The sequence below is a fragment of the Nipponia nippon genome, unplaced genomic scaffold, assembly GCF_047370975.1.
Source record: "Nipponia nippon isolate SJK-2023a ecotype South Korea unplaced genomic scaffold, ASM4737097v1 scaffold_2, whole genome shotgun sequence".
In the NCBI taxonomy this organism is placed as follows: Eukaryota; Metazoa; Chordata; class Aves; order Pelecaniformes; family Threskiornithidae; genus Nipponia; species Nipponia nippon.
In genome coordinates this window covers 29,459,474-29,485,455 of record NW_028262336.1, presented here as the reverse complement: position 1 = coordinate 29,485,455, position 25,982 = coordinate 29,459,474, and the positions used below count along the sequence as shown (strand labels likewise).

The 25,982-nt window shown below is 46.1% G+C and overlaps 1 protein-coding gene across 11 annotated transcripts in view; it reads left to right on the top strand.

Annotated features, from left to right (window-relative positions):
- Positions 1-25,982, top strand: part of TIAM1 (TIAM Rac1 associated GEF 1) — a 190,034-nt gene that overhangs the window by 88,593 nt on the left and 75,459 nt on the right. For 6 of the 11 annotated variants that reach the window (XM_087758158.1, XM_087758157.1, XM_087758160.1 and 3 more), the window contains one exon: positions 17,283-18,262. In XM_087758158.1, coding sequence (XP_087614284.1) covers positions 17,294-18,262 — 969 coding nt within the window. In that variant the 5' untranslated portion in view covers positions 17,283-17,293. Of the gene's footprint in view, positions 1-1,660; positions 1,804-11,687; positions 11,867-17,282; positions 18,263-25,982 lie in introns of all 11 variants that reach the window. The other 5 variants (XM_087758153.1, XM_087758151.1, XM_087758152.1 and 2 more) reach the window with 2 other exon arrangements.

Here is a 25,982-nt window from a genome sequence, read left to right as displayed (position 1 = left end):
TGTGTGTTGCAACGACCGGAGGCTGCTTGGAGCAGCCCGGGTTTTGCACAACAGGGACCAGCGGAGAAAAGAGTGACTTTCCCGTCATAGCAAGCTGAGAGCACCGGGGCTGGCGGAGGAATGACAAAAGGCATCGCGTCGCTGAGGGCAGGTGCAGGAGCAGGGTGCAGCAAGGCCAGATAGGCGTTAACAGCACATCGCTTGGTGTGGTGCACCAACGCAGCCTCCTCACAGTGGTACAAAGCCTTTTCCATGCGGCTGGCGCTTATGCCAGCAAAGCAGTGCTTTTGCTGGAAGAGCTTACTCTAAGCTTGTTTTACTTTGGGGAAAAAAAAATGTGTTACTATAAGTCATGTCACAGTTTTGCTCCTATAACTGTATTGCAGTGGCCTCTGCAGGCATAATCAGAGGTCATGCTCCATCAAATTGGTGACTGACATAGCTGTGCTGGCAAATACTTGTAACGTAGATCTGGCCTGAATCTTGAGACTATGCTTAGATTCCTGCACTGCACAGAGCTGTCTTTCCTTATTTAACATACAGGCGATAACTTTTTGGCTAAGATTTTTTAGGATTTGAGTTGGCTGAAAACTGTAAATGATAAAGTGCAAAATACTGGCTTTCTTTCCCGCTCTTCCTCTTTTCATTTAGGTATGTCGGCTCTGAAAAGTGGTGGAAAAAAACAAGTAAACAAGACGAGGAGGGAATTGCATTTGAAATATTTTAATTTCCCTCTTAGGTGACTTGAAGGGATGCGCAGCCCATCAGTGCTGAGTGACAAGGTGATCTTTTAAGATGGGAAGACTCTCTCTGATAGCAAAATGTCCAGAGGTCACCAGAGCATCTGTAGGGCAGACTCTGTACTCTGAAAACTTCAACAGTAAAGATTTCTGAACCAGCACAAAGAATATTGTCTTTTGAAAAGAGGTGCAAAGGCTGGTGCAAGCACTGCAAGACCAAGGAGTCTTTGTGTAGGTCAGTGGTAAAGGTGTCCTTCGCTGCTCTCTTTTGGCCCCTCTTTAAAGAGGTTCCCTTTAAAATTCCTTTTCAAAATGGCAGTAGTCTCTTCTTTGTCTTTGAGGTATATCCACTTGCTGCAAAAAAATAAGTTACTCCTTCTGTCCTAGGTCTGTAGGATCCGTGTGGAGATATAGTGAGGCTGTGGCTGCTGGTGGAGTGGAAGGCACAGGGGAGTCACCTCTCCTGGTGGCTTTGGCACAGGAGGGAGGAACCATGACTTTCAAAAGGACTGAAATTCAGGCTCCCTGATATTATTTTTAACACCTATTTGAGTAAAAATCACTTTATCCAGTAACACAGTGGGGGCTGTGTGCAATACAGGCAAAAACAGTGCTGGGAAATTATTGGGCAAGTGTGGTCTTCCCAGCAGTTTGGAGATCGCTCCCTTTGTCAGAGAGATGCCATTCACGTGAATTCAGGAACTGTTGTGAGCTCAGGTGGGCTGAATAATTCACTTGTAACATGGGCATAGGTGAATACGGTCAGTGTGCCCGCAAATACACCATGTGTACATTTGCTGCAATTTTTATTTTCGTTTGGGCTGGGAATGATGCCACAGAAAATATCAGTAGCTTTCTCAGCTACTAAAATCATCTACCACTCTTTAAATTTAAAGAGGAAACTGGTTATTTTCTTTTAGGACTATTTTGGGCCACATACCAACGTGAAGCATTGAAATGATGGAATGACACTACTGCTGAAAATATCGAGTGCTGTGTAGATTTACTGTGTCTTCGTTTGATGGTGTGGCTGATATTTCACCAACTTGGCATTTTTGAAGAGGTACAGCTATTGTTTCGTGAGATGTTTGCATTTCTAATGCATACTTCAGAATTCCTTAAAAAATCCCAGTTAAGCATGTTATAGTATTTTAGCACTGTATAATGTTTCGTTTATGTGACTATCCCACAGTAACTGCTACAGGTAAGAAAAATATTCTTCTTATAAATATTAAGGCAGAACATTTTATTAGTGACCTTCTTTTATAAAAAAGGCATTGAACCAGAGCTGACAGTAAGCACTTTTCCACCAACACTCTGGTCGTGCTTCAGTCAGGCAGCATCTGTAGCGCTCTTTCTAATAAATAGCCCTACTGGGTGACTTTCCACTAATGTTTCACTTCGGGCTAGGAAATCAATTTTTCCTTTTTTTTGGTGAATGGTTTATTCACTGAAATGTGGTTTGTGAGTTTGGGACAGCTAAGGAACTCTGGAGCCAGTTATAAGCTGCGGAGGGCCACAGTCAAGTGCTGCTGTATCGTTGGAGCTCGCAGGCAGGATTAGGCAGACGTGCAGCAAGATCCGAGGCTCTGAGCGATCGCTACAACCACAGATTTAACTTAAACTCGCTCACTATTTTCAACTGAAAACTTGATTTTCCAGATATATCAATAAAATAGAGAAAGAGTGGCTTCCCTGCCCTCACTCCTGCATGCATGCATGCACCTGCATGCTCCTTTCCATCCTGTACCCAAGAGGATGTCAGTCCTCCAAAACCAGGGAGGTCCAGATGAAAGTCCTGTGTCTGGTAAGCCTAAAATCTCTATTTTCCACTTCTCCTGTGGGAGGCATCTTCACAAGAGACTTTCTTGAGTTACTACGTTATTGGATGCTCCTGGAACAGTTGGCCTCAGTTTTTCTTGTAATTAGTTGCTTATGCTTTTCATATAATATGTAAATATTAAGGCACTAAGAGAAAGTGAGAGCTTGGTGCTGGAAAATTCCCATCTAGGATTTGGAACACCTCTTCTTGCCCCTTCTCTGGTGATACTTTTTGAATCGTTTTCAAAAGCAGAAGAAAAATGAAGGTGTTTTTGGCAGTCTGCTCTGCAGGATGTCAGGAGCTCAAAGGTACAAGACCCACAGCTGGCCAACCGTCAGTGCTGGCTTTGCACAGATTACAGGTAGCTTGTGTGTGCCAGCAGCACCATTTTGCCTTTATGGACCACGGTTTGCAAAGCCAGAGGAGAACTTGAACCGACTACTGTGCCTGCAAAACTATGGAGAATTAGCCCAGCTTCATCAATGTATTACTTTTTTCATATTTCTCAGAAACAGCTTGAGTTTCACACCTTTTGAAAGGACGAGCTCTCTCCCTTCATGCAGTCCATGGATCCTACCAAGGCTGGTCAGTTCATGAAATCCAGGGCAGTAATCATCTCCTGAGCAAGCCAGCTGGATCCACTGGGGTTGCTAGTGCATAAAGCTGCTTCTCTGTTACGCGCTTGTGTCCCATTTGACTACAGATTTTTTATCCTAGAGGCAAAGTTTCATCTGTCCAAGAGAAATTCCTGTGCAAAACTTGTATAGTCTTCAATCCTTGCCCATTGAAATGTGTCTGAGAGAGAGATCACCCTGGCTTGCTCCTTCAGCTGCTGGGGCCAGCACCAGTCACGCTGGGACGGTGGGGACCTTCCTGCTGTGCATGGCTCTTCTCCTGGGATATCCCATGCATACGCTTTGGACTGGCTGCTTTTAGGCAGGTCTCCCTGCTCGAGCCAAGTACCAGGGACTGCTGCCTGTCTCGAGGCCATTTGCGAAGGGATGAGGGAGCGGGAGGAAGGCACAGTCTATTTTAACCTTGCATTGCTTGTTTTGTCGGGATGAAATTACTATGAATACAACTATTTGAATTTATGATTTTTTTTAACCTACCCTTTTCTGCCCGTGAACATAAATCATGTCCTTTTGCAACCTCTTGTTTTGCCACATGAGACAGTCCTGTTGTTTTTGCTTTTCAGAGTGAAGCTCTGTGCTTCATTGTGTCTGCCTTGCTATTCTTGAAGGTGGTCTGGCCTGTAATAACCTTTGCCACAGATGACGAGGATTGCACATGTTATTCCAGATGAGGTCAATGTCTTCTGTGGCAGCATTCGCTCCTGTTTCTGCTGGGCAAGTCTTGCTTGGTGCATCTTTTGATTACATTTGCTTTTTTATCACTTTTATCACATCAGGGGCTTATGGTCCTCTGGGATCAATACAAAAGGTCTCTTCTGTATTGTGACTTTTTCTAGCTTTGTGTCCTCAGCACAAGTCCCTGGTACATTTTTTTCTTTCGCATCATCATTGAAAGCATTAAAAAAACCCGGTCCCTTGAGCCAGATAATTCTCCTTTCAGCACTACCTCTTCGCAAAGTTTCTTATGCACATCGTAATTCCTATGCCAGTTTCTGTCATCTTTAGCTTAACCAGTAGTTTCCTGGAAAGATATCTTTTTCCCTTTCCTCCCCTGGAAAATGGGTGATCTTGTTGGAGAAGAGATCAGATTCAATTTCCCATTTCTTCCCATGTCGATCCCTGTTCTGTCTCTCAGGTGTGCTCTCCAGCCTTGCATGCTGTTGAGGCCAGACAGATGGTTATGTCCTTGCTGGGATCACTTGTTCTTTAGTCCCAGGCAGGATCCTGATCTGCAGGTTTTAATATAAAAATTCTTGTCCATATCCCTGTGGTTGCTTGCACTGCTTCTCTCATAGTTTTGGGATGCAGATTCAAAACTTCTGCTGACTGGCACATTTTAAGCTCTTTGAATTTTGCTCCTCAGATACCTCAGATGTGGTGATTCACGTGCCTTGCTCCCCCATGCCCTTACTGAAAATGAAGGCAAAGCATTCATTTATTTTGAGGCTACATTCAGAGCTGACAGATTTCAGCTTTCCATCACAAAGCTACCTTAGCCTGACTTCTGATAGTTTTGTGTTTTCCTCTCAAAAACGTTTGCTGATCAGTCCATTTCCTCGCTCTGTGGCAGGGCTCTGTGCTCCCTTCCTGCGTCTTCCCCAGGTAGGGGCTCACCCCCTGAGCCCCAAGGGTGTCTTCCCCCGGGATTACCATCCCTCATGGGTTTTGCCCCCTCTTAATTAAAGAAACAACACCCAACGTGCATCCTTTCGTGTTGTGTGTTCCTCCCGCGGGGCAAGAGCTTTCAGCAGGAGTTGTGTCAGGAGATGTGATGTACGAGTTGTGACTGAAACCGGTAAACCCAGATAAACGTAACTGAGGTGCGGATACATCTCTGCGACGGTGTTGGAGTGATCAGGTTCTGTCAGGACGTGCAAGATAAAATCTGAGTGCTTAATTTAACTTTGACAGTGGCAAGCTGGTACAGACCAGCCGAGTTTTGCATGCATGTTTTCTTTTTTTCTGTGTGCTGGAGAAACGGCGAGGGCTTATACTATGGTAATGCCAGGCTGAGAAACCTGCTCTGCTGCGGTTGATATCATCACACTGGGTGAAAACGGCAGCCATTTGGTCATATGCTCGCTTGCCTCTCCTCCCAGGCTCTGAATAAGCAGTAGTTATAGTTCCCAGTGTCGGGTTTTGTGCAGCACAGCTGCCTCTTCACCTGGGGCTCCTTTATGTTTCTCCCGTCCTCTCTGGCAGCCCCGGCGGGAGCGCTCAGTGCAGGCTGAGGCTGGTGGTCCTATTGGTAGTCCTGTTTTTTGGCCTGGGTGAACTCCTGTCTCAAGCATCTCCGTCTTGCCCTGTCCCGCTAACATTTCGACCTGGAGATGCCAGGGCAACCCGGCTGTGGCATCGCTGACATGCCAAGCGATAAGCTCTCTTATTTTCAGGAAGCGTGGGATGTTTAACATGTGCTTTCTGCCGGGTAAACGTGGCTTTCCTCCTTGGAGGCACCCAGTGCCCTTTTAAATTGGGGATATAGCCATCATGGGTCTTTCTGCAGTGGGTGAGAGCTCTGTATTCATGCTACACAGAGAGGAAAGGAGCTCCCCAGCTTGCCCAAGGTGGCACAGGAGGCAGCTCTGCAGTGCTGCAGCTGCTGGCTTCTCCATCCTAGCGCAGCGCAGTGGCCCTGGCAAACAGGTTCAGTGAAGACTGAATCTTGCGAGGGACTGATTGAAAAGTAGGAGCTCACAGAGAGAGATACTGGTACCAAAAGTTCCACAAGGCATGCTATAAACTTAAAGGGACATCCTCCATGTCGATCCTTTTCCTTATTATACTTCCCTTGTGGCCTCATTGTGGAAGTTGTTGTTACTTTTACATCCTTTCTACTAATTATACAGCATACCTTATAATGCTTTTGTACCTCAGTGAGGTACCTCATTCTCCGTCAGAGAGAGTGTGACCAAAATGTGAAAGCTACTCTGATCGTGCATTCGCCTGAGTTTAATTTGCTGCCTGTTTTTCCGTAGACCTCTGGAATCCCTCCCCAGTACGAGTTGGGGTATCTAAAATTAGATACTTGTCTTCATATCTCAGGCACCATCTTAATGATCTGTGTGAGGTCTTTGGCATTGCTTGAAAATCAGATTACTTACCTCTGTGCTTAAATGAGGATATACGCTAAAAACTTCCTCTCCAATTCCCCCTCCCCCAATTATCAGCCTTAACTTTTTCCCGCAACATTTTAATCCTTCACATCCTGCCTGCAGTGGCTCCCCGGTCACTCAAGCCAAGGGTTTCAACTTTTATTGCCGGAGACCGTGGCACTGGGTGGTGGTTCTGTGTGTGCACGGTCCGCCGTGTCCCGCTCCGCTTCTCCCTCCTCCAGCTGCCCATCCTCAGCTGCACAGTGAGTGCTCTGATGGGTCCATTCAGGGCTCTGTCTCCCAGTCTGAACATTTTCATGTTACTTCTAAATAAAGGGGTTTTTTAATGCATTTGGTACATCCCATCCTCATTGTGTATCAGCAGTTCTCTGCTCATTTGGCACAAGCAGAAAGCCCTTTTCAAGCAAAGTGTAATAACAATAGTGCGTAATCTTAAGGTAAATAAACAAACTGCACCTTTTTTTTTTATTTCAGCTGCATTGTGGGCATTCTTTTTCTTTTATTAAGTAACACATAAATGCACACTCAGTCCTTGTAGCTACCTTTCTCATTCTTGTCCTCCATGGAAGCCAAGTGGGCTCCTTCTTCCCTGCAGCTCCCTCATGGCTTAGCACTGGCTGCGGCTCCCCGGAGCGGGTTATAAAACCCCTCCGCTTCCCAGGATGCAGCGTGCAAGCTGCTCTTCGTCTGCCCCAGAGGCTCCAGGGAGTTGCCCTTGTGGCTTCCCATAGATTTGCTTATGTCTGATGATCTGAAATTAGAATCCTTTCCCTGCTTTGCCCTTTTCTGTAAATGTGTAAAACCTTGCAGATTTCCCCTAGGGAAGAAAGGGGGATTTTCCCACCATTAAAAATAAAAGGGAAGGGAAGGAGAAAGACTTAAAACATGTTCAGATATTTGTAAAAATGATTAAAAAACAAACAAATGCACAACCGTGTCAATTATTCACATCCCCTCGTATAAATATAGAAACCCTGAAGAGGGGGCTTTCCCTTGGCCTACCTGCTCTTGTCTTCCATTAATTTATTACCAAGGCCCCACGGTGCTTTGTCAGTGCCATGCTTCTGGTTTTGTTTTCTTTAGCTGTGATTTGGGGATGGTTGACTGTTGGCTATACGGAGGTTTTAGGTCTCCTGACGGACCTTCCTCCCTCCCTCTCTTTTTGCCCTTTCTTTCCTCCCTGAGAAATTCTTATAGGTGTGGTGCTACAGCTGGAGGAACAAGGCTTCCCACATCTTCCCTTTGTGAGTTCTCCACAAAGAGAATGTGGGTTTATTTTTCTTTCCCCTCCTCTTCATCTGGAGTGATCACCCAGCATTGTTCTCCTAATCGTGACAGACACGAAGGCTGCGTGTTAGTGAGACGGTTGCAAAGAGGTTTTGCAATTCCAGCTCTGCTGGCCAATTCTTGCGGACCTGTGGACGGTCCCCCCAGCCTTGTCTGGATGGTCATCGTTGTCAGACTCCAATTTCAGGAGCAGACGTTCTCTTTGACAGGTAGTATAAGCCATAGTTTGTTTAAAATTAATTTTTCTCACAAACGAAAGGTTTCTCTGACATTTTACATGTCATAGAAAGAAAACACAAAAAGGAGCATGTTTGTCATTTTATTTTCACTGGTTTAAAAGTCAACCGGCTTCTGCAATGCACTCACTGAGTTGGTCTCAGAGCTCAGTGTTGTATGTAGTTTCAGGGGCTACACTGAGAATGGGGGAGCTTGGAGCATTTCTGAATTATATTTCTGAACCCACGCGTGCACCCAGCCCCATCACGGTAAGCCCTCTCAGACAAAGATCTGGGCATAGAGCAGCCTCCACCCACCCATCCATCCACCCATCCATCCATCCATCCATGCATCCATCCATCTCCTGTGGGCTGCAGTGTTTCATTTTGTGGAGGGCAGCCCAGGGGGATGGGATGGGGAGAGCCAGAGTTGTCAGGGCACCAGGACCCTGGAGCATACTAGAGCATTTACCTTCTTCTCAGCATAGGTGATTTGAAAGATTGATTTTGGCAGCAGTTCATATTAACTAGTGGTAATAAAGGCTAACAAAATGTGGCCTCCGGTTACAAATAAAGCGCCTGATTCTCCATTTCAGAAGACAGGATCGAACACCAGAGTTACGGTGGTGTGAAACTGGGATCGTGGGTGGGGAATACAGCCCAGAGCCACTGATTAATATTAAATCGTTTTGGTATGAAATGACTACTGCTTTCTATCTGTGTATATACATCCTGATGGTTCATAGTAGAATTACCAAGGGCCTCTCAAAGCTGGATGAAGATTTGCTTAATGACCAACTGATTTCACATCTGCAGTTGCATTTGGAATCTGACAAAAATGATGCATCATAAGATCAAAAAATAAAAATAGAATTGAAAGAGAGCTGTCGTCCTTCTAGCCAAATCTTCATGTTCACTGGACAAGGGGATATACTTGCATGCTAATTTTTCCTTGCTGGAAAGGAAGGATTGTGCTTTGAAAAGGAGGCTTTTAGAAAACTTCCATATTTTTCATCCATTAATGTTCATGTCAAGTGTCTGCAAGCAAAAAGAAAACAGGTGTGCTGTTTTTTTTCCTAATCTCTTGGCATTGCACACTCCTCCTAGCATGTAAAAGTCAAACGTCTCTTTGCTCTACCTAGGACCACAGGCAGTAGATGTGATGAATAACAAGGTGCTCTTCTAATATATTCTGCTTCCTAACTATGCATTCATTTAATCCATTCATGGTGGTTTGCTGCAAGCTTCCTCAGTTTGGATTGACTTAAGTTGCTGTGTGATGAGCCCTGTGGGAACTCTTTGGCCTGATTTTTCAAGGCGCTGTTTTGTGGCTATGAAATAAATACAGCTGTGCTACTTCCAAACCTTCAAAGAACAAGAGGAGTTGCACTGATGTATGTAGACATTGGCATACATGCATGCATACATGCATCATAGATGTATATATGTGTGTGTGTATGCATGTTTGCAGGAGTCAGCTCTAAGACTGAATATTTTGTCTTGAGCATGGAAGTTTGAAAATCTTTATCTGGCATTTCTTTTTGAGCAAGATGAACTGTTGCAGGTGTGGTTGTTTACAATTGTCCATCTACCCTGAGAACAGTTACTGGTGAGTTACTGGTGGTCTGAACATGTGGTCAGCTTCCCCCTTAGTCAGGGTCCACTGATAGAAGAAGAGTCCACAGGAGCAAACATGTCCTGTGTGGGGAAGGGCTCTGTGCTGGGAAGCAAACCATGGGGCTGTGCTCGTGTTTGCTTCTGCCTTTCCTCCTGATGGAGGAGCACGGGCATCCCCTTCTGCTAAGACCCTGTTGGAGGGAAATCCTTGTCTGAGGCTGCTTCAGCACTGCAGACCCCCAGAATTTTTGCTGTGGCAGAGCCTGAGCTGTCGGGGTGAGCTGGGAAGCGTGGGGCAAGGACCGTTCCAGTGCATGTTAATGGCAGACAAAGAGAAGTGTGAAAAACTGATGTTATTCTCAAAAAGTATGGTTTGATTTCATTTGGGAAAGACTCTCTGAGTTGTAAAAGTTAATAGGAACAAACCTTTTCAGGAAAGAATCCGTGGGCAATGATAAATCCTCCTCTTCTGGAGGAGCTGTGTGTGCACGGTACTCATCTGTTCGTGGCAGAGGATGTTGCCAGCCCTTCTGATGTACTGGAGTATAGTGAGGATTTGGATAATCCAGTATCCAGTTATAAACATCCACTTTGGATCTTCCCACCTTTTTAACAAATGAGTGCAAGAAGAAGAATGATTTTTGTTGGAGGAGCACAGGCGGTGTGGGGAGTGGGTGACGTTTTAGCTGGTTTCTCATAGAAGCGACCAGAGTTTGCTTCAGCCTGGAGCAGATCTTTTGGAGTTACAAACTCCTCAAAAGCCACTTCAGGATGGAAAATTTGATAAAATGCTCAGCCGCATCTGTTTTTTCCTTCTTTTGGACAAGTTTTCTGGGGCAGCAGCAGGTGGATCTGAAATAAGATGGTTGCAATTCCTTTTTCTTTGGAGGTGAGGAATGCACAGTGCAGGCTTGCTCGTCGTGCGGTGGATGCAGGTGGAAAGCCTCTTGCCTGTAGGACCTTGTTTGTCAGCAAGATTCCCGTCTTGCAAATTATTGGCAGCTGGCATGGTAATGAGTCCATTTCAATATAAATGAGCTTCATTTTATTAATTTCTGCCAGCTCCTGAGCAATTCACAAACTGCTTTTCAGATCTCAACCAACAGCTTGGGGGAAGAGGGGGAGGTGGGGAGTGGAGAGGGGAACATGAAGGAGGAGAAAGAAAATGAGAATGTTTTTAATTTAGAAAGGAGCTGGTGACTCTCATCTCTTTTGAGAATCCAGCCAAGATTGAGGATCACAATTTCCCCACCAGGCAGCTCTAATAACATGAAGGGCATCAGTAATCTCTTCCAAGGTTTTTGTTCCTTGAGACGTTTGGAAAACTTTATACCTCTCTAAACTCTGTGTGCAGTGTTGAGTTGATGCTTCACTGCTGGTGTTTGGCTGGGAGAAGGGGGAGTTGAGAGCTGGCGTGGGCAGAGCACCCAGCCCTCCGGTGAGTTTGTGGTTCTTGGTCTCTCACAGGACTGGACCTTGAGCTGGCTTACATTCAAGGGAGCTTGCCAGTGGTATCAGGCCAAGAAAGGACTGCGCTTTGGTACCCGCACGAGTGCACACTTGTGTGTAACTTGAGGACTATTCTTATGACTTGTCTTACGTCTAAATAGGCGCAGACTGGTCTCTTGTATCCCTGCCTTAGTGAATGCAATTAACCCAACGATCTTTTCACCATGCACAAAAACGCATGTAAATGCTCTGCCCTAGATGTCTGATTCGCCCTTGAAAAATGTTAATGAAATCCCTGCTTGGATAACCACCCTTTTTGTAAATTAGCCAGTCTACACAGAGAAATCTCCTCTGAGGTTTTCCAGTTTCAGGCCTGTTCCCTGGGCAGTTGGGTTCCCCCTTGCTACCAGAAGTTAAACCCTGGTTTATTGGAAGATGCCTTTCTTGGCAGTCTTCTTCGGACGCAGGTGTGTTTTTGGACCTGAGATTTTCTAGCCCTGCTTGAGACAGACAATCCTCAGCAGGGGCATGTTAATGTGTATGGGGAATTTTATTGTACAAAGTGGTGGGAAGAGGAACTCTCCGTGTTCTGTAGTTTGGGCTGACAGCGCTCAACTGGGTTTTTCATTTATTCTGCCATCATCAGATTTCATCATTCAAATTTAAGCACAGCATTCGCATGCTATATTGCACAGTGTTTCTTAGGTAAGTGATGATAATAGGACCTGGCAGAAGACCTCCTCCTGTACAGCCGTTCCTGCTAACCCTTTGTCTGATTTTTTTTTTTCTCCCCTCTTTCTCCCCAGGTTTTTGGCATATAGTCATAGACTCTGACGCACGAGTAATGGAGTCGCTGAGTGGCAGGTGCTGTCAGCTTCTGCAGTCCCAGTAACTGTTCATTTTGGTGTCATTTGCAATTCTATACCTCTAAATGCCACAGCTCTCTTGGGGAAGGTTACGCTGGATACCAGTACTGCCTCGGAAGGTACATGTGTGTCCATATATTTTTGTTTAGGAGTTTGCTGTGTTGTATAATGGTTCACGGGAGGGGAAAAATTGGATAAGCTGCATGTGGTTTATGGTTACACCCATTTAGCAATACAAAGGCATTTGAATGGCTATCAAGCAGCTACTGATGACATCCCTTCCTCTCTCTCTCCTCCTCTTATTTGAATTGCCTGCAGGGCCTTTTTGGAGTCCATCCCATGCTTTAACATATGCGAGAGCGGCTTACAAAAAAGAAATGGCTGGTTAAAAGGTTCTGATTTGAAAACAATTAAATATGCTGCTGAAGTTTCCAAGAAACTGAAAGGCTTAATGTGGAATTTCAGGCTCTCTCGTGCCCTTTTGAAAAAGCACATTTTAATTACAATAAAATGTGTATGTTCACACTTGGTTATTAGTCTTGTACATTTTTCTACGTGGTTCTTGTAAGTTCAGTAAAAATCTTTGTTGTTGGCTGGCAGATTTTAGCAAAAGTTTATTTCTGTAGGCTCATTGCTCGCTGTGGATTTAATCATTGTTCTGGTTCTCACAGCCTTCAAGCTCCACTCCAGGAGAAAAATACAGATTTGTCACCAGGGCCTCCCACTAGAATCTAATTTTAAATTTGCAATCTGTTGTCTTGTGAGGTGCTTCAGATTTGGTTGGAAAGTTAATATATTTCAGATTTTCTTCTGGAATCTAAAGGCCCAACTTTCTGCAAGTTTGAGAGTTAGTAACTTAGGTTTAGTTGAAACGAGTATATTGGTTTTGTAATTATTTTAAGAAATATTTAATATTGAGGGAAAGGGAAGATAAAGGAAAATGACTGTTTTCAAAGAAAATTATATTCTTTGATGGGGCTGTCATCAGTGGTCATCTAGAATATGATCAGCTTTATGTGTAACCATTTTATATAAGACTCATCCAGCAAAAACTCAGCAGTTCAGCTAGAGTTCAGTCTGTCTGTCTAGGGTAGTTGATGTAGGGAACGCTGTTTTTTCCAAAGCTTTCCTGCAGAATTTGTGTTCTCCCTGCTGAGATCCTAGTGCTGATATCAATCTTAAGTTTTGGGTTTAAAAAAAAAAACACCCAACTCAAACTCCTGTACTGTCTCTTGACATGCAAGCTGGCTAAAAGGTGACTTTCCTGACCCCTTGAAGACTTCCACAGTTTTGACATTTTCCCTGCTCTGAGCCAGTAAGGACGAGATCTTCTGGGAGAGAGAGCCCTTTCCCAGGGCAGCCGATAGCTCGATGGTCAGGCCGCCTCTTGAGGATGTGGAGGAACAAGTTGCCACCCCTCATTTGCCTGACTTGGACTGCAGATACGAATCTCGATCTTCAGCAAGCAACTGAGTCACTGAGCTAGTGCCTCGTCCAGGAGACGTGCCTGTCTCCCCGCTTTGGTTTTCAAATCTCTCCCTCTTGGAGCGGAGGAGCCTTTCATCAAAAGCGGTCTATTCCCACGAAAAGTTTGGGTTTTGATGCATCAACATTTTCTGCTGAAAAATTTCCAACTAGTTCTGCTTGCAGTGCATGGTCTGTGTGCACTAATCTCTGCTAGCTTCAGAGAATAATTCAGACCAGATTTTTGACACGTTGCAATCCTTGGCCGAGTGCGACAGACCTGTTTAAATCACCAAGACGTGTCACACTTGATTTATGTTGTATCCTGGTGGTACCTTGATAGGTCTTTAATGGTCACCTCTGGATTCGATGGGTGAGCTAACAAGGGGAGCCTTTGTCCTACCAGCATTTGCGTGCAGCTCCCATTAACATTACTCATTTTCTTAATTTGATACAGATTTTTTTCATTGAGAGTGCTAAATTCAGTTAAGCCGTAGACAGGCAGCATCTGGCAGCCGTAGCTGGAGCAGTTTAAGACGTTTCTGCCCCAGGGTGTCTGCCGCTGCCCCTGGGAGGGGAAGGCTGGGGCTCCCCTCCCCTGCCCAGAGCCCGCTCCTGCTAGCTGAGAATGCTGGCATCTGCTTCAGTGCAAATTCACATGTTTCAGGGCTGCCTTTCCACATCTGCCTGACCTGACCTAACAGCTCATTGCTGCCAAAAAATGGAGGAGGTGCCACTCTCTGTCCCCTCTTCCCTGGCTCCTGCATCGCCCCCCCGGGCCATGCTGCCCCATCCTTGCCCTGCTGTATCCCCAGACAGGCACCCTTGTGCTGCCTCTGGCACGTGCCAGTTGAATTCACTACCCTAGCAAAAATAAACTAATAAATAAAGTCTTTTTTTTTTTTTCCCCCCTCCCTGGGTTTATTTTCTGCTGTTTTAGTGGACTCAGCTGCATGAGCATCTGAACTGGTTGAGGGTAGCTGGTGGAAATGCTCAGTCAGAAATGAAGAGGGGAGGCAAAAATGGGGGTGAGCAGGTCAGAAGGGGGTCCCTTCCAGGGGGAGCCATTTGTCTCAGGCACCCCACAAGTGGGCACCCTCAGCTTGACCCAGTGGGGTTGGCTGTCCCTGGGGACAGTGACAAACTGCGGGGATGGCGCCGTCTTGCATCGCTGCAGCTGGATCAGCTGCACCGTGCCTGCCTGCGGCCCGCTCGCGCCCACCGCGCAGAACGTGCAAACCTGCAACGTAAGGCTGGGGAAATTGCTGGCTCTGGGTTAAGGCCTCTTCAGTCGTCCTTCCTGGATGCAGGAGCGAGGTATGGGCTAATCGCCGGGACAGATAGCCGTCTGCGGGATTTGCAAACGCATCCTCACCTAAAGCACCAATCCACGGAATTAAAAAGGGACAACTCTTTACTTTGAAGTCTGACACTTCTTGCCAGTATCTAGCAGATACTTCTCATTGTGTGAAATCACTAAGTAAACATTCCTGCCACTGTCTGCGGAGGAAAGACTTTCCTCCTTCCATGAGAGTGTTTCTAGCAGCGTTATTTCCTCACGGGACGCAGCCTGAGCTGCTGCTCCTGTCCTTTGCAAGTCATTTGTGGTTCTGTTACTTTTTGGCTGGGTGAAATTTTGCCCGGTGTGCATGGAGACTACATCGAGATGGTGGCACAGGGCTGCTTTCTGTAGCTGCGCTGCCCGGCGTTTCCATCAGCAAGTGTGCCTCACTGTGTGGTGTGCGGGGGACGCTCCTGCCCTTTGGCAGCTCTGTTTCTGAAGGTAAAGAGCCATTCTTCAATCGTTCAGGGTTTCAACAGGACTTTAAAAACTGTTCTTAATCCTTAGATAGGTACTGAAGTGATGGCTGCATGGCTGGAGACTGGAGATAAATGGTTGCATACTCTGATGGGCTTTGCAGCCAGTGGAAATCCTGTGGAATGAAAGTGTGGTTAGCAAGAATCTCAGAATCAAAGCAGCTAAAAGCATTACCCCAAGAGGGTTTCTTTTGCAAGATGGGGAGTGTTGAGATCTGGTTTTAGACATCAGTGTGGAAGACAAAATGCAGTTTTTGTGCTATAAAATGTTTTAGAAGCAAAAGCTAGCTGACATTTGTTTTTCAGTACGGTCCGGATCAAAGGGCTGTAGCTTTTAAGGAATAATAAACCCTGTCTAGGGATTTATAATGCTGTCATTTTTTTTTAGATTAAAACCTGCCCTCTGTTCAGCGCATTTGTTTTTCTAAACGATGCATGATAACCAAGTTTCATGACAGTCAATGGGAGTTCAGCCATTAATTTCAGTAGACGTAGGGTATTTCGTGGTATAGTTTACTTGACATGTGATTATATTTGTTTGAGATACAGAAATATCCAGATATTTATGGAGGTGCCTGTTGCTCCAGCACTGAACAGATCTTTAGCCTCAGACACGACCTACTTAGCGGGGTAGAAGAGCAGAGAAGCACAGTCCTCTGACTGTGGTCAGAAGCATGACTGCAGAAGTTCAGTTCCACCATATGTGCCCAGGGCAGCCTACGGCAGAACTGCTGGGCCTGCATTTAGCACAATCAATTCCTCACTTTCTGTGTAGTTTATGTAGGGCTAATTCAGTTCTGTGCAGCAGCAATAGCGTATATTTAGATACTGAGGGAAAGTACACCATCACATTTATTCTGCCAGCATCTGGCTCCATACCCATTGGTGCATCCTGTTAAAGGAGAGGAAATTGCCCCAAGAAATGAAAAACTCCAGATTATTTTACTGTCCGGGCAGCTTTTTTTTTTTTTCAACCAGGACTAATAGAAATACCTCAAAACGAGGAAGTTTTGTCTTGGAATTTCTGTTCAAGATTTATGGACTGTTTATCTAGATATAATTGTCTTGTGTGTAACTCAGGATCTCCTATTTAATTTTGAATGGCCATGTACCTTAACATTTACTTTTCTTGTTCTTCTTCTTGGTCTTTGGCCAGAAAGAGCCAATACTACTGACAAAATATTTCTGACATTTGTTGAGTGAGATCACAGACCTCAAAGTGTTTTCTAAGGTTGAATCCAGATCATCACTCCCATCTTCTGGATGGGAAACCTGTTTCACGGTAGGACGTGCGCAACTGAATAACGCAAGAGGCTAGGTACGGAGATGGGGACAGAAACCCAGTCCCTGCATTCCAGCTCAGTTTTCTCTTTGCTAGATCAAAGCGCTTAGATCTAGCTATCTGCTTCAGAGTGAGTAGGAAGGAAAGGTTATTTTTGTATAGTCTGAGTCACTCATGCTAATTTATTTTTCATAATATGGCTTTCTTGTGTGGGGCTCTCTGTACCTGCTTAATGTTGCACTGTTTTTTTGTTCCAGAAATCAAACCTATCATTAGCTCGCTGCCAAACAGTTGTATTTGTACTTTGCTATTTGGTGCTTCAATTCGCAGTTCCTAGCACAAAAAAAATTGAATTTTTTTCAAAATTCAAGGGGGGAGGGGGGAAAAAAGAGGGGGGGAAAAAGGAGCTACAAATTTCAATTTTTTGAAATTTTTTCAATTTTTTTTCAGATTTGCAAATGTGTATATCCATCTACTTTTTGGTATCTTGTTACATGCAGATAAACAATAGCTGTTGATTTTTTGAGGTTGTAGTGTTAGCTTGAATTGTGAAGGATTGGCTGATATTAGGAGTTAAGTGAATGTGTGCAGAGCTGCGATTGCCGGTGCACTTTGGTGGTAAACTGGCTCCAGCTCAGACCAAGCCAACGTTCAACCATCCCCTGTTCTACACTCTTCGTGCACACCAGCGTAGCTATGGCCTGGCATTTTCCTGCATGCCGATTTAACTGAGTTATATTTATAAGTTTGCTGGTACAGTCGCTGGCTCCCTTAATTAATTCTGTGGGATTCGTTGCCACTGTTAAAGCACATCCTGTGAGACCCAGGGGAAGCTGTGGTGTAGGTTTCGGGACAGGTTCATTAAAAAAAAAAACAAACAACCTCTTTTGGGTGTACTGGGGCATCTGTGTGTCTTCTTGCCTGCGTGTTTGGTTGCCGCCTTTAACGGTCCTCGCTGTCTCCCCTTGCAGACTGTGACACCATGGGAAACGCGGAGAGCCAGAGCGTGGAGCACGCCTTCTATGGAGACAAGCACGCCAGCCTGGGCCGCAAGCACACTTCCCGCTCGCTTCGCCTCTCCAATAAATCCTCTCGCCGGACGCGGCACGCTTCTTCCGGAAAAATCATCCACCGTAACTCAGAAGTGAGCACCCGCTCCAGCAGCACCCCCAGCATCCCCCAGTCCCTGGCGGAGAATGGCCTGGAGCCCTTCGCCCAGGAGGCCAACCTAGAGGACTTTGGAAGCCCCATCTGGGTGGACCGCGTGGACATGGGCCTGCGGCCCGTTTCTTACCACACCGACTCCTCCGTCACCCCCAGCGTGGACAGCAGCACCGTCCTCACCGCTGCCTCCGTCCAGAGCATGCCTGACTCTGAGGAGAGCAGGCTCTATGGGGACGAGACGCCATTCCTGGCAGAGGGCGACGGGAGGTCACATCGATACGCGGCCAACGGGACGAACTTCATGGAGACGGCCAGCTTCAAGAAGAAGCGCTCCAAATCGGCTGACATCTGGCGTGAGGACAGCTTGGAGTTTTCGCTTTCCGACCTCAGCCAGGAACATTTAACAAGCAATGAGGAAATCCTGGGCTTGGCTGAGGAGAAGGATGCTGAGGCCACCCGGGGGACGGAGGCCAGCGGTAGCCCCCAGCCGCCTGTCGCCTGCCAGCGCGCCAACTCTATGAGCGACTTGTATTCCCCCAAAACCTCGAGCAGTACTGTCAACGGTGGCCCGCGGAATGCCTTTGGAGGGTACTGCCGGAATTTAGTGTCTGACATCCCTGATATCGGGAGCCATAAGATGGCATCGGTTACCGCCGAGGATGCACCTTCCTACAGTAATTACAATACGCTACCCTGTAGGAAATCCCACTGCCTTTCCGAAGGTGCCACCAACCCACAAATTAGCCATAGTAACAGCATGCAAGGCAGAAGGGCGAAAACTACTCAGGTAAGGCAGTTTTCTTCTATGTAAAATGGAAGAGTGTGGCATTTGCTAAGCTGCGTCTGTAGATAAAGATATTCCAGGTTCTTCCAGGCTTTGTTTTCCTTCAACACCCCCTTTCCAAGAAGAGGGCTGTATCCAGGAGAGACCTGAACTAACTGGTCTCCGGAGCTGGCTTGATCTCATCTCTGCTCCCTTCCTTATCTGCAACTCTGTTTGGGCCTTTTCCATTCTTCACTACCTCTGGAAAAGATAAACCTGCATTTGCCAGCTAAAGGTTTTCCTGCATGTTTCACAGTGTTGATGGTGCCTTTTCTCCCAGGGTAGCTGCCAAAACCGATCACTCCACTTGGGGAGCTCGTGTGCATTGGTTGTGTCTCCCCTCTCTGCCCTCCCTACCCCGTCCGCCCTCCTTGGCTCTGGTGGCTGGAAGCAAAGGAGAAACCTGCGAGTGTTTCTTCTCTCCTCCATCGTAAACACTCACTGGGATGAAATTTCACTCTTCTAATTAGTTCACATTTGTGCAAAACATCACCCAGAAACAGTGCTGTCCCCTCACAGGAGACTGTCAGTCCTGCAAACTGCGGTGCTCACCGACTCTAAACTGAAAAATGATGGGGGATGTAGCTGTATGGAGAAGATGCTGCTTCTCCTAGCCAGGGAGGATATCATACCTTTCATCGTTCATCCTTTTAACAGATAGCACAGAGCCAAGATGAGCTTTTGTGTCTCGTGCCCCTCCCGCGCTCCAAACACCAGTCCTATGACCTTTTCTTTGACGGCTGCGGTTGGGTCTTTATTATGTTTTGCCCTGCTTTTCTTGGCCGTGTTCTGCCTGATCAAGTTACACAGCACCGCCTTGCGCTGCAAACAGCAATTCTGCTTATAGTAAGTGGCAAACTACTCTCAGAGGGGGGAAAAAGGAGCTACAAATCCTGCCCACCTGTACAAGCCGCGTGTGCCTTACACGTTGCAGGCATGTAAGTTCATTCAGCTGGCTTGCTGGACCTTCTCAGAGCAGTGGTCCAGTCACCTAATGGAAAAGGCTGGCTGTGGCGTTTTTTACATGCGCTATTTTCTAGCTGTGGGCACTGGCTCAGAAACATGGCTGGGGGACACAGACAGAACAGCCTGACGGCGCAGGTCAGAGCTGTGCACCAGATTGCATGCTTCAGCAGTTCCCCTGATTTTATTACGTGGTTTCTCCTACATATGCCATGCAGTGTACACACACCGCGCCGCGTGACCCAGAAAAAGAAAAAAGCGGCACGTTGCATCAAGGTCGGAGGCCGGCCGGCTCGCGTCCTGCTGCCGGGCTGAGCTGTTGGCAGGACGTCAGCGTTAGAGATACCAGGCTGGGCAGCGTGAGTCAGGCAGGTTGCAGCGTGCTGCAGAGGAGGTGCAGGGCTGCAGAGGTGCAGAGGGCTGTTGGAAGGCGAGAGGAGCGTGTCCCCCTCTGTCGGCTGGCACTGACTTGTGAGAGCTGATGGAAAGGGGTTGCTTGAGTGACTTACCGGCTGTGCTTGATCTGTGGAGATACGCTGCTTCTAAATATAAAAATGACATGCTAAAACAGATACTGCAGCGTCCCACAACAGCAGCTTTGTACTTCAAAATCAGCTCTTTATTTTTGGAGGTATTTTTATGGTGCGAGTGCAAAAACCCTTTGGTGCTCCATCAAGGCAGTGCAGGATAAAAAGCAAGAGAACAACAACAACAACAAGCGAAAAAAAGGATGTTATTTGGCAGCCTTGAACGTAACAGCTTTCATGAAGATTGTTAGGTGCAACTGCTGCCTCCAGCCCTCTTTCAAGTGTATTTAAGAAAAAGGGAACAGTGTCGCTGGTGAACAGCAAAGCATTTGTTTTTCTTCTTGGTGCCTATTTTGGCATTAAGAAGATTCCTCTGAGGCACTTGGTGAAAGTAATGAATTTGCGCAGCATTTTGCGAGGCCTCAGCTATGCCCAGGGAAATCACTTTGTGGGGCTGGTTTCACTAGATGTATCTCGGGAGCTTGGAGACGTGGCTACAAGGAGTCTCAGCAGTGATTATTACCATGTATAAATTCAACAAAATTAAAGCTTTGGAAAGGTCAAAATTCCTCCCAAGTCTTTAATCCTAGCAGCATACAGTAAGCATAAGATACCTGTCAGCAATGAAGTCATGTTGGCCCAAGCCTACCTTTAGCAAGCTTAGGGAAATGACTATCATTATGTGTTTGATAGAGCGAAAAGGAAGTCCAAATTTGCACACAAAGTAAAAGGACTAGTTCCTTGGTGAACCTGATTAGGTGGCTTTGGATGGGGTGAGAGGAGGCAAACTACCAACCTGTCTCCGTACCAGGTCCGCAGTCTGACAATATCTCAGCACTTTGCACATCTTTACTCAACACCCCTGGTGTGAAGTCGAGCGTGATGGTTACCCTACCTGAGGTGGTGGAAGCTGAGACGTAGGGCTGATGGCCTTATTGCTTTGCTCTTAATGTGCTCCTTGGCACTGTGTTGCCCTGTGCCAGCTGGTACTTCGTCACAGTTTGGGTAATTCTGTTGCCCTCTGCCCTTCCCAGTCTTTCAACACTTTCTCAGTGGGCTTCACACTCTTGACGACCACCTTGAGCATTGCCCCAGAGCCTGCCATATGTGTCCTCATGCTGTAAAACATTTCATGACATAAAAACAGTTTAGTGGACTGAGGCAAAACTTTCATGTTTTTTTCCAGCCTTTTGAACTGCCTCCCCCCGTCCTGATCGCACAAAATAATAGTTATGTCTTAGGGCCACAGGGGCACCACACAAAGGTGACCCAGGGCCAAGTGTAATATGGCATTGGACACAGTTTTCCCTCTTGATCTCCAGACCAGTGACCTGTCACTGTGCCTGTGTTATTTAACAGTGCAGAGGTAGCTCCCTTGTTCAAAGTCGTCTAATTGAGCCTCATAGCCAGGAGTGAGATTTCTGCCCAGATAACTGTTGCCCATCCTCACAGGAATTTGGTTTTGTATTTGCCAGTGCGTTTTTATTAGGTTTTGGAAAGTTGTAGCTGGGATATTTGCATGATTTTTTAGTCTCATCTGCCCTGGTGCTAGAAATACTGAAAGGTCCTGATGGCCACTTGTAGGTAGCTTTTGATGAGTCTAGTTCCCAAAGAGGTCCCTGAGAGGAGGAGAGGCTGAGCGCAGGGTAAGTCTGCAACCACGGCAACGGGCCTGGGCCCTCGTGTTTGATTGCTGAATCATGTTCAACTATATGTACATCATCGTATTTTCTATACAGGCTAAATTTATTAGAAGTTGTCAGTAGCTGTAATTTTTGTGGTGTGCTGACCACTGCTACTGGGAAAACACATCCTGGAATGTATCACAGAAAAAAGATGCCAGGATCTCAGCTGTACGTGTTTTGTTACAGTGCCTTATCCATGGGTTCTTTACAAGTATGTGGTTTACATTAAAGAAGAAAAAAAAAGAAAATCTCTCCCTTCTAAATTTAAACCTTAAATTGAACTGTGGGAGTCACTTTCCACTAATTGAGAATGAGAGCTTTTTAATACTGGAGATACAATTATATTCAATATGCACAAGCGATTGGCTTTGGGGCACCCACGCAGCAGTTGTGTTTTTTGTAACATTTTAACATTAAGGGTTCAGATCTGCCGAAGCGAGACTTCCCGGAGAGCTCTGCTGCGATCCTGTTTGGCTTTTGGAGCTGATGTGATGTAGGTGGAAAAAGCTTAATTGGCTGACATTTTCACCCATTTTTGCTTGAAGGGAGACAAGCTCCGGTCGGATACAGCTTGTTCTGGCTGTGGGTTGTGAGATCCCCAGGATCCTACAACCTGCTTGTTGGGATCCAGATTTTGTGAAATGGCCCTGTTGTGTCCTGCTTGCAGCTAAACATCTGCCTGTGGGAGACTCCTTCCTCCTCCTCCTGCTGGATGTTCAGAGACAAATGTAACCACATGCTCCCCTGCTGTTAGAAGCCCTAATTGAAGTGTCAGGAGGGGAATTAGGGAATGGAAACCTTGAGATACGGTTTTTGTGCCACTTCCAAGCCCGTCTTGCCACCTCCTTATTCCATGTTCCTCCTCTGTGGATAATTTCTGACTGCTCTTTTCTTTAGACCGTCAAATGGGGGGATACAGGCATTTCAAACTCCACTACAAGGGTAGTCAGATGAAGACATCCTGCACATACAGAAGATATTCTGGTCATGCAGCAAAATCTGCTTGCCAGGCTGTGGTGCCAGCAGCATGTCTGTTCATCGGTGTCTGCACCGGACCGGCATGAGCCAACCCCACATGAAGCTGGCTCCGGCCCTGCAGGTCCTGCTCCTTCCCCTCTGGTTTTCATGATGGTCAAGATGGTGATGGCAGTGGCCACCAAAGCTGGAGACCTCCATGAGCTTCCAGTGCTGGTATTTGCTTTGTAGAAAAGGCACTAGGAGTAGTCGCTAGGAGGTGTGAAGCTACGGTTGGACTGTCTTTTCTGGGGGAGCGATGGTGTTTACAAGCAGTATTTAGAGCATGGTGTGACTCCTGTGTGCATTAAAATCCAAGGACACACAATGGCCAAAGCTTTTCCGCATGGTCGGCCACTCATGTACGAGAAGGGTGACTCATTCATCTCTGAGCTTTATAGCCCAGTCTGTGATTTCTTCCGGAAAGCTCAATTCCAACGTGAGCATTACAATGGTGCAGTCCAGGTTTTTTACGTAACTTTTGAGAAGGAGCAACAAGAAGATGTCCCTCAACTCTGCAGGGAAAGCAAAATTTTTTTACAGTGTCTTCAGTCCAATGTTGGTTGTGAAGCTGAGCAGGGGGAGGGTGAACAAACTTCCCGCTTGATTGACTTGGAAACTGCATGTCCTTCAGCGCCAGCCCCAGAGTATGTCCTTGGCATGTTAAATCCCCTTTTGTCTGATTTTCAAGTTTATTACTATTTTTAGGCCTCTGTAGGTAGCCTGAAGGAATTTGGGATCTCAAGCCTTAAAAAAAAAAATCCTATATAAAAAAATTTTGCAGAATAGGCAGGGGATGAAACCAAGGTTTTTATGGGAATTAGATCAGGATGTACACAGAAACTAGTCTAAAAATAGAATATCTTTCCAGTCGATATTATTTTTTTACCATCTCAGGGAATTTTATATAACAGGTTATAGTGTTTCATTACGTTCTGTAGGATGGCTGAACTCCAGAGAGCTGATACTTGTTTTTAAGTTGTGTAAAACTTTTTCACAAATGCTTTTGTGGCATCGAGGATATAACCTCAAAATGTAAAAGGACCACACTGGGTCAGTCACATGAAAGCACCATCCAGCCCAATACCTTCTTCCCCAAATACCAAGTGCTCAGGAAAAGAAAGAAACGGGTTGAGTACGGGGTGAACTTTCCTTTAGGGCATTCTTCCCGATCCCAGAAAATTAGCGATTTGAGTCTTCCTGTGCGAGGAATGCATCCAAGAGTGTTGGGTTGACCTGTCCCCCATGAATTCTCTTTTCTGAAATATTTTTCTCCTTCTGGCTTCCACTGCATCCTGTTCACTCTCTGCATAACACTTGTGGCCTTACAGCCTGCTCTCATAGCCTTCCTCGGTCATTGCTTTTCCAGGCAGAGTGTCTTCAGCAGCTGAAGCTCTGCTCCTATTAAAGTAATTCTGTACATCTCAGTCAGTAGTCTGGAAAACATAGCTATTTTCAACCTAAATATGATTCTTAATCAGATTGACCCTAACCTTTAATCTTAGTCGTTTGACTCCAGAGGAATCGAGGAAAGAAATAAAGACAAAGTTGTGTATCATTAAATTATAATTAATGACACATAGTTTAGTAAGTGCCTAAAAGTAAGATGTTACTGGTTTTCTGCTGTGCGTGCATCTCACTGATTTGAGGCCCTGTTTGCGCAGCCCTGTAGTGCCTTTCAGGTGGAGGTCGTTCCCAAGGTCTCGGATATAGCCTGAGCTGCGCTCCGAATCTCCAACAGCTGGAGATCCTCGAGTCGGACGGTTTGGCTTGGGTGACTCAAGGGGCTGAATCCCACTGGAGAGCACCAGTCAGCTGGTCACTTTGCTGAGCCTCCAAGCAAACAACTCTTTTAAAACCAAACATCTCTGTTTTCAGCTACAGGGGACCAAGGTAAAGGAAGGAGTGGAAATGGGCTTGGTGGGGAAGGGGTAACCACTCGTTTTGGTGGCAGCCCAAGCTTGCACCAGTGTAAACTGCTTGTGAATCCACATCTTGGGTCCTGCTGGCTGCTGGTGCTGGGAGAGGCAGCAGCCAGTGTGGCAGTTCCCAGTGGGCCTGAATGACCAGACCCATTTGATGGCTAGACCAAATGAGCTGTTTATAGCCTGGCTATCTGGAAGCCTATTCAGCATGAGCCTCAAGGAAAGCTTGAACAGAGGGCTTCAGACACAAACGCGGAGGTCTTCCCTGCTCTGTCACCAGGCTGCCCTTGGCAGATGAGATTAGATCAGGTATTGCCTATTCAGGATATTTTAAAGCAAATAGTAGTCACTCCCTTCAGAGCACACAACTCTGCCCCAGTATTGTCAGGGTAAGGAGCATGTGCAAATGAGTGTTTTGGTCTTTGCTGGCAAATATTTTGGTACTCTTTCGAAGATCTTAATTTGTTTTTTTTCCTTTGCTCTTGGTCTGAAGCCAATGGAAAGCAAATCAGCAGTCCTGATATCTGATCTAGCTCCATTCAGGCGTGTTTTTTTTAAACAGTAGGACTTTGTCATTTATACGTCTGAAGTGCTTGTACTATTGGCAATAATTGTATTCTCTGTAAAGCTATATACACTGCATGTTTTTAGTTTCAAGTATTTTCCACTTAAAAATCACAGACAGGTTGCCCCAGCTGCTTGTTTGCTGGGCTGTGTTTACTTAGATGGATGCAATTTGCAGTAGTGATCCTTTCCAGTGAAGTGCTCCATTGAAACGTCTCTTTTCAGAGAGCTTCAGCATGTGATCCTGTGACTAGTCTTCCTCCCAGATGGCAGACATTTCCCTGCTCCCGTAAGTTAGGTGATTGTTCAGGTGAACACCTCCCAGAGCATATGTTTTGATTTCAAGCTGCTGTTCTAGCAGCTCTCTCCCTTTTCCACTTCTACCCCCTCTGTTACATTTCTCAAGAAGAATTGCTGCCTCTTGGCACCAAGCGAAGAAAAAGTAACCTAACCCTATATTTTACTTTGAGGATTTTGGTTAGGCATGTTGCCATTTGTTTAACTCGAGCACAGTTAGGCTGCTTGCGTTAGTTTATGGTTAGCTCAATCCCTCTAGAAACTTTCTTCATCTGGGTGGTCCACTGGGATGAACGCAAGGTAAGTTTTGGGGGGTCCTCAGCATGTCATTTGGGAACAGAGGGATTAAACACTGCAGCACTCAAGAACTGAGACTTCCTCCCACTGCTGGGGATGGAAAGCAGGCGTCCACCCCAGATCTGTGCTGGTGTCGGAAGCTGTGTGCAGGGACCACGCTACAAGAGGCTTTACTGGATTATGGGTTGATTCTTGTTCGTGGTATTATATCCTTTAGCACCCCTCAAAAGTTAGTGCTAAAGCCATGGAAAAGCAGGTGTGCTCGGGTCCCGTGGTGGTGCTTCATGCTGTTTCCTGCTAAGGGCCCTGTTGTCCTTTGTGCTTTCTCTCACAGGCTTGGATTTCTCTCATATTATTAAAAAGCAAAATCAAAACATCTTCCCCCTTCCCTTTACCCAATACTTCAGCTTTT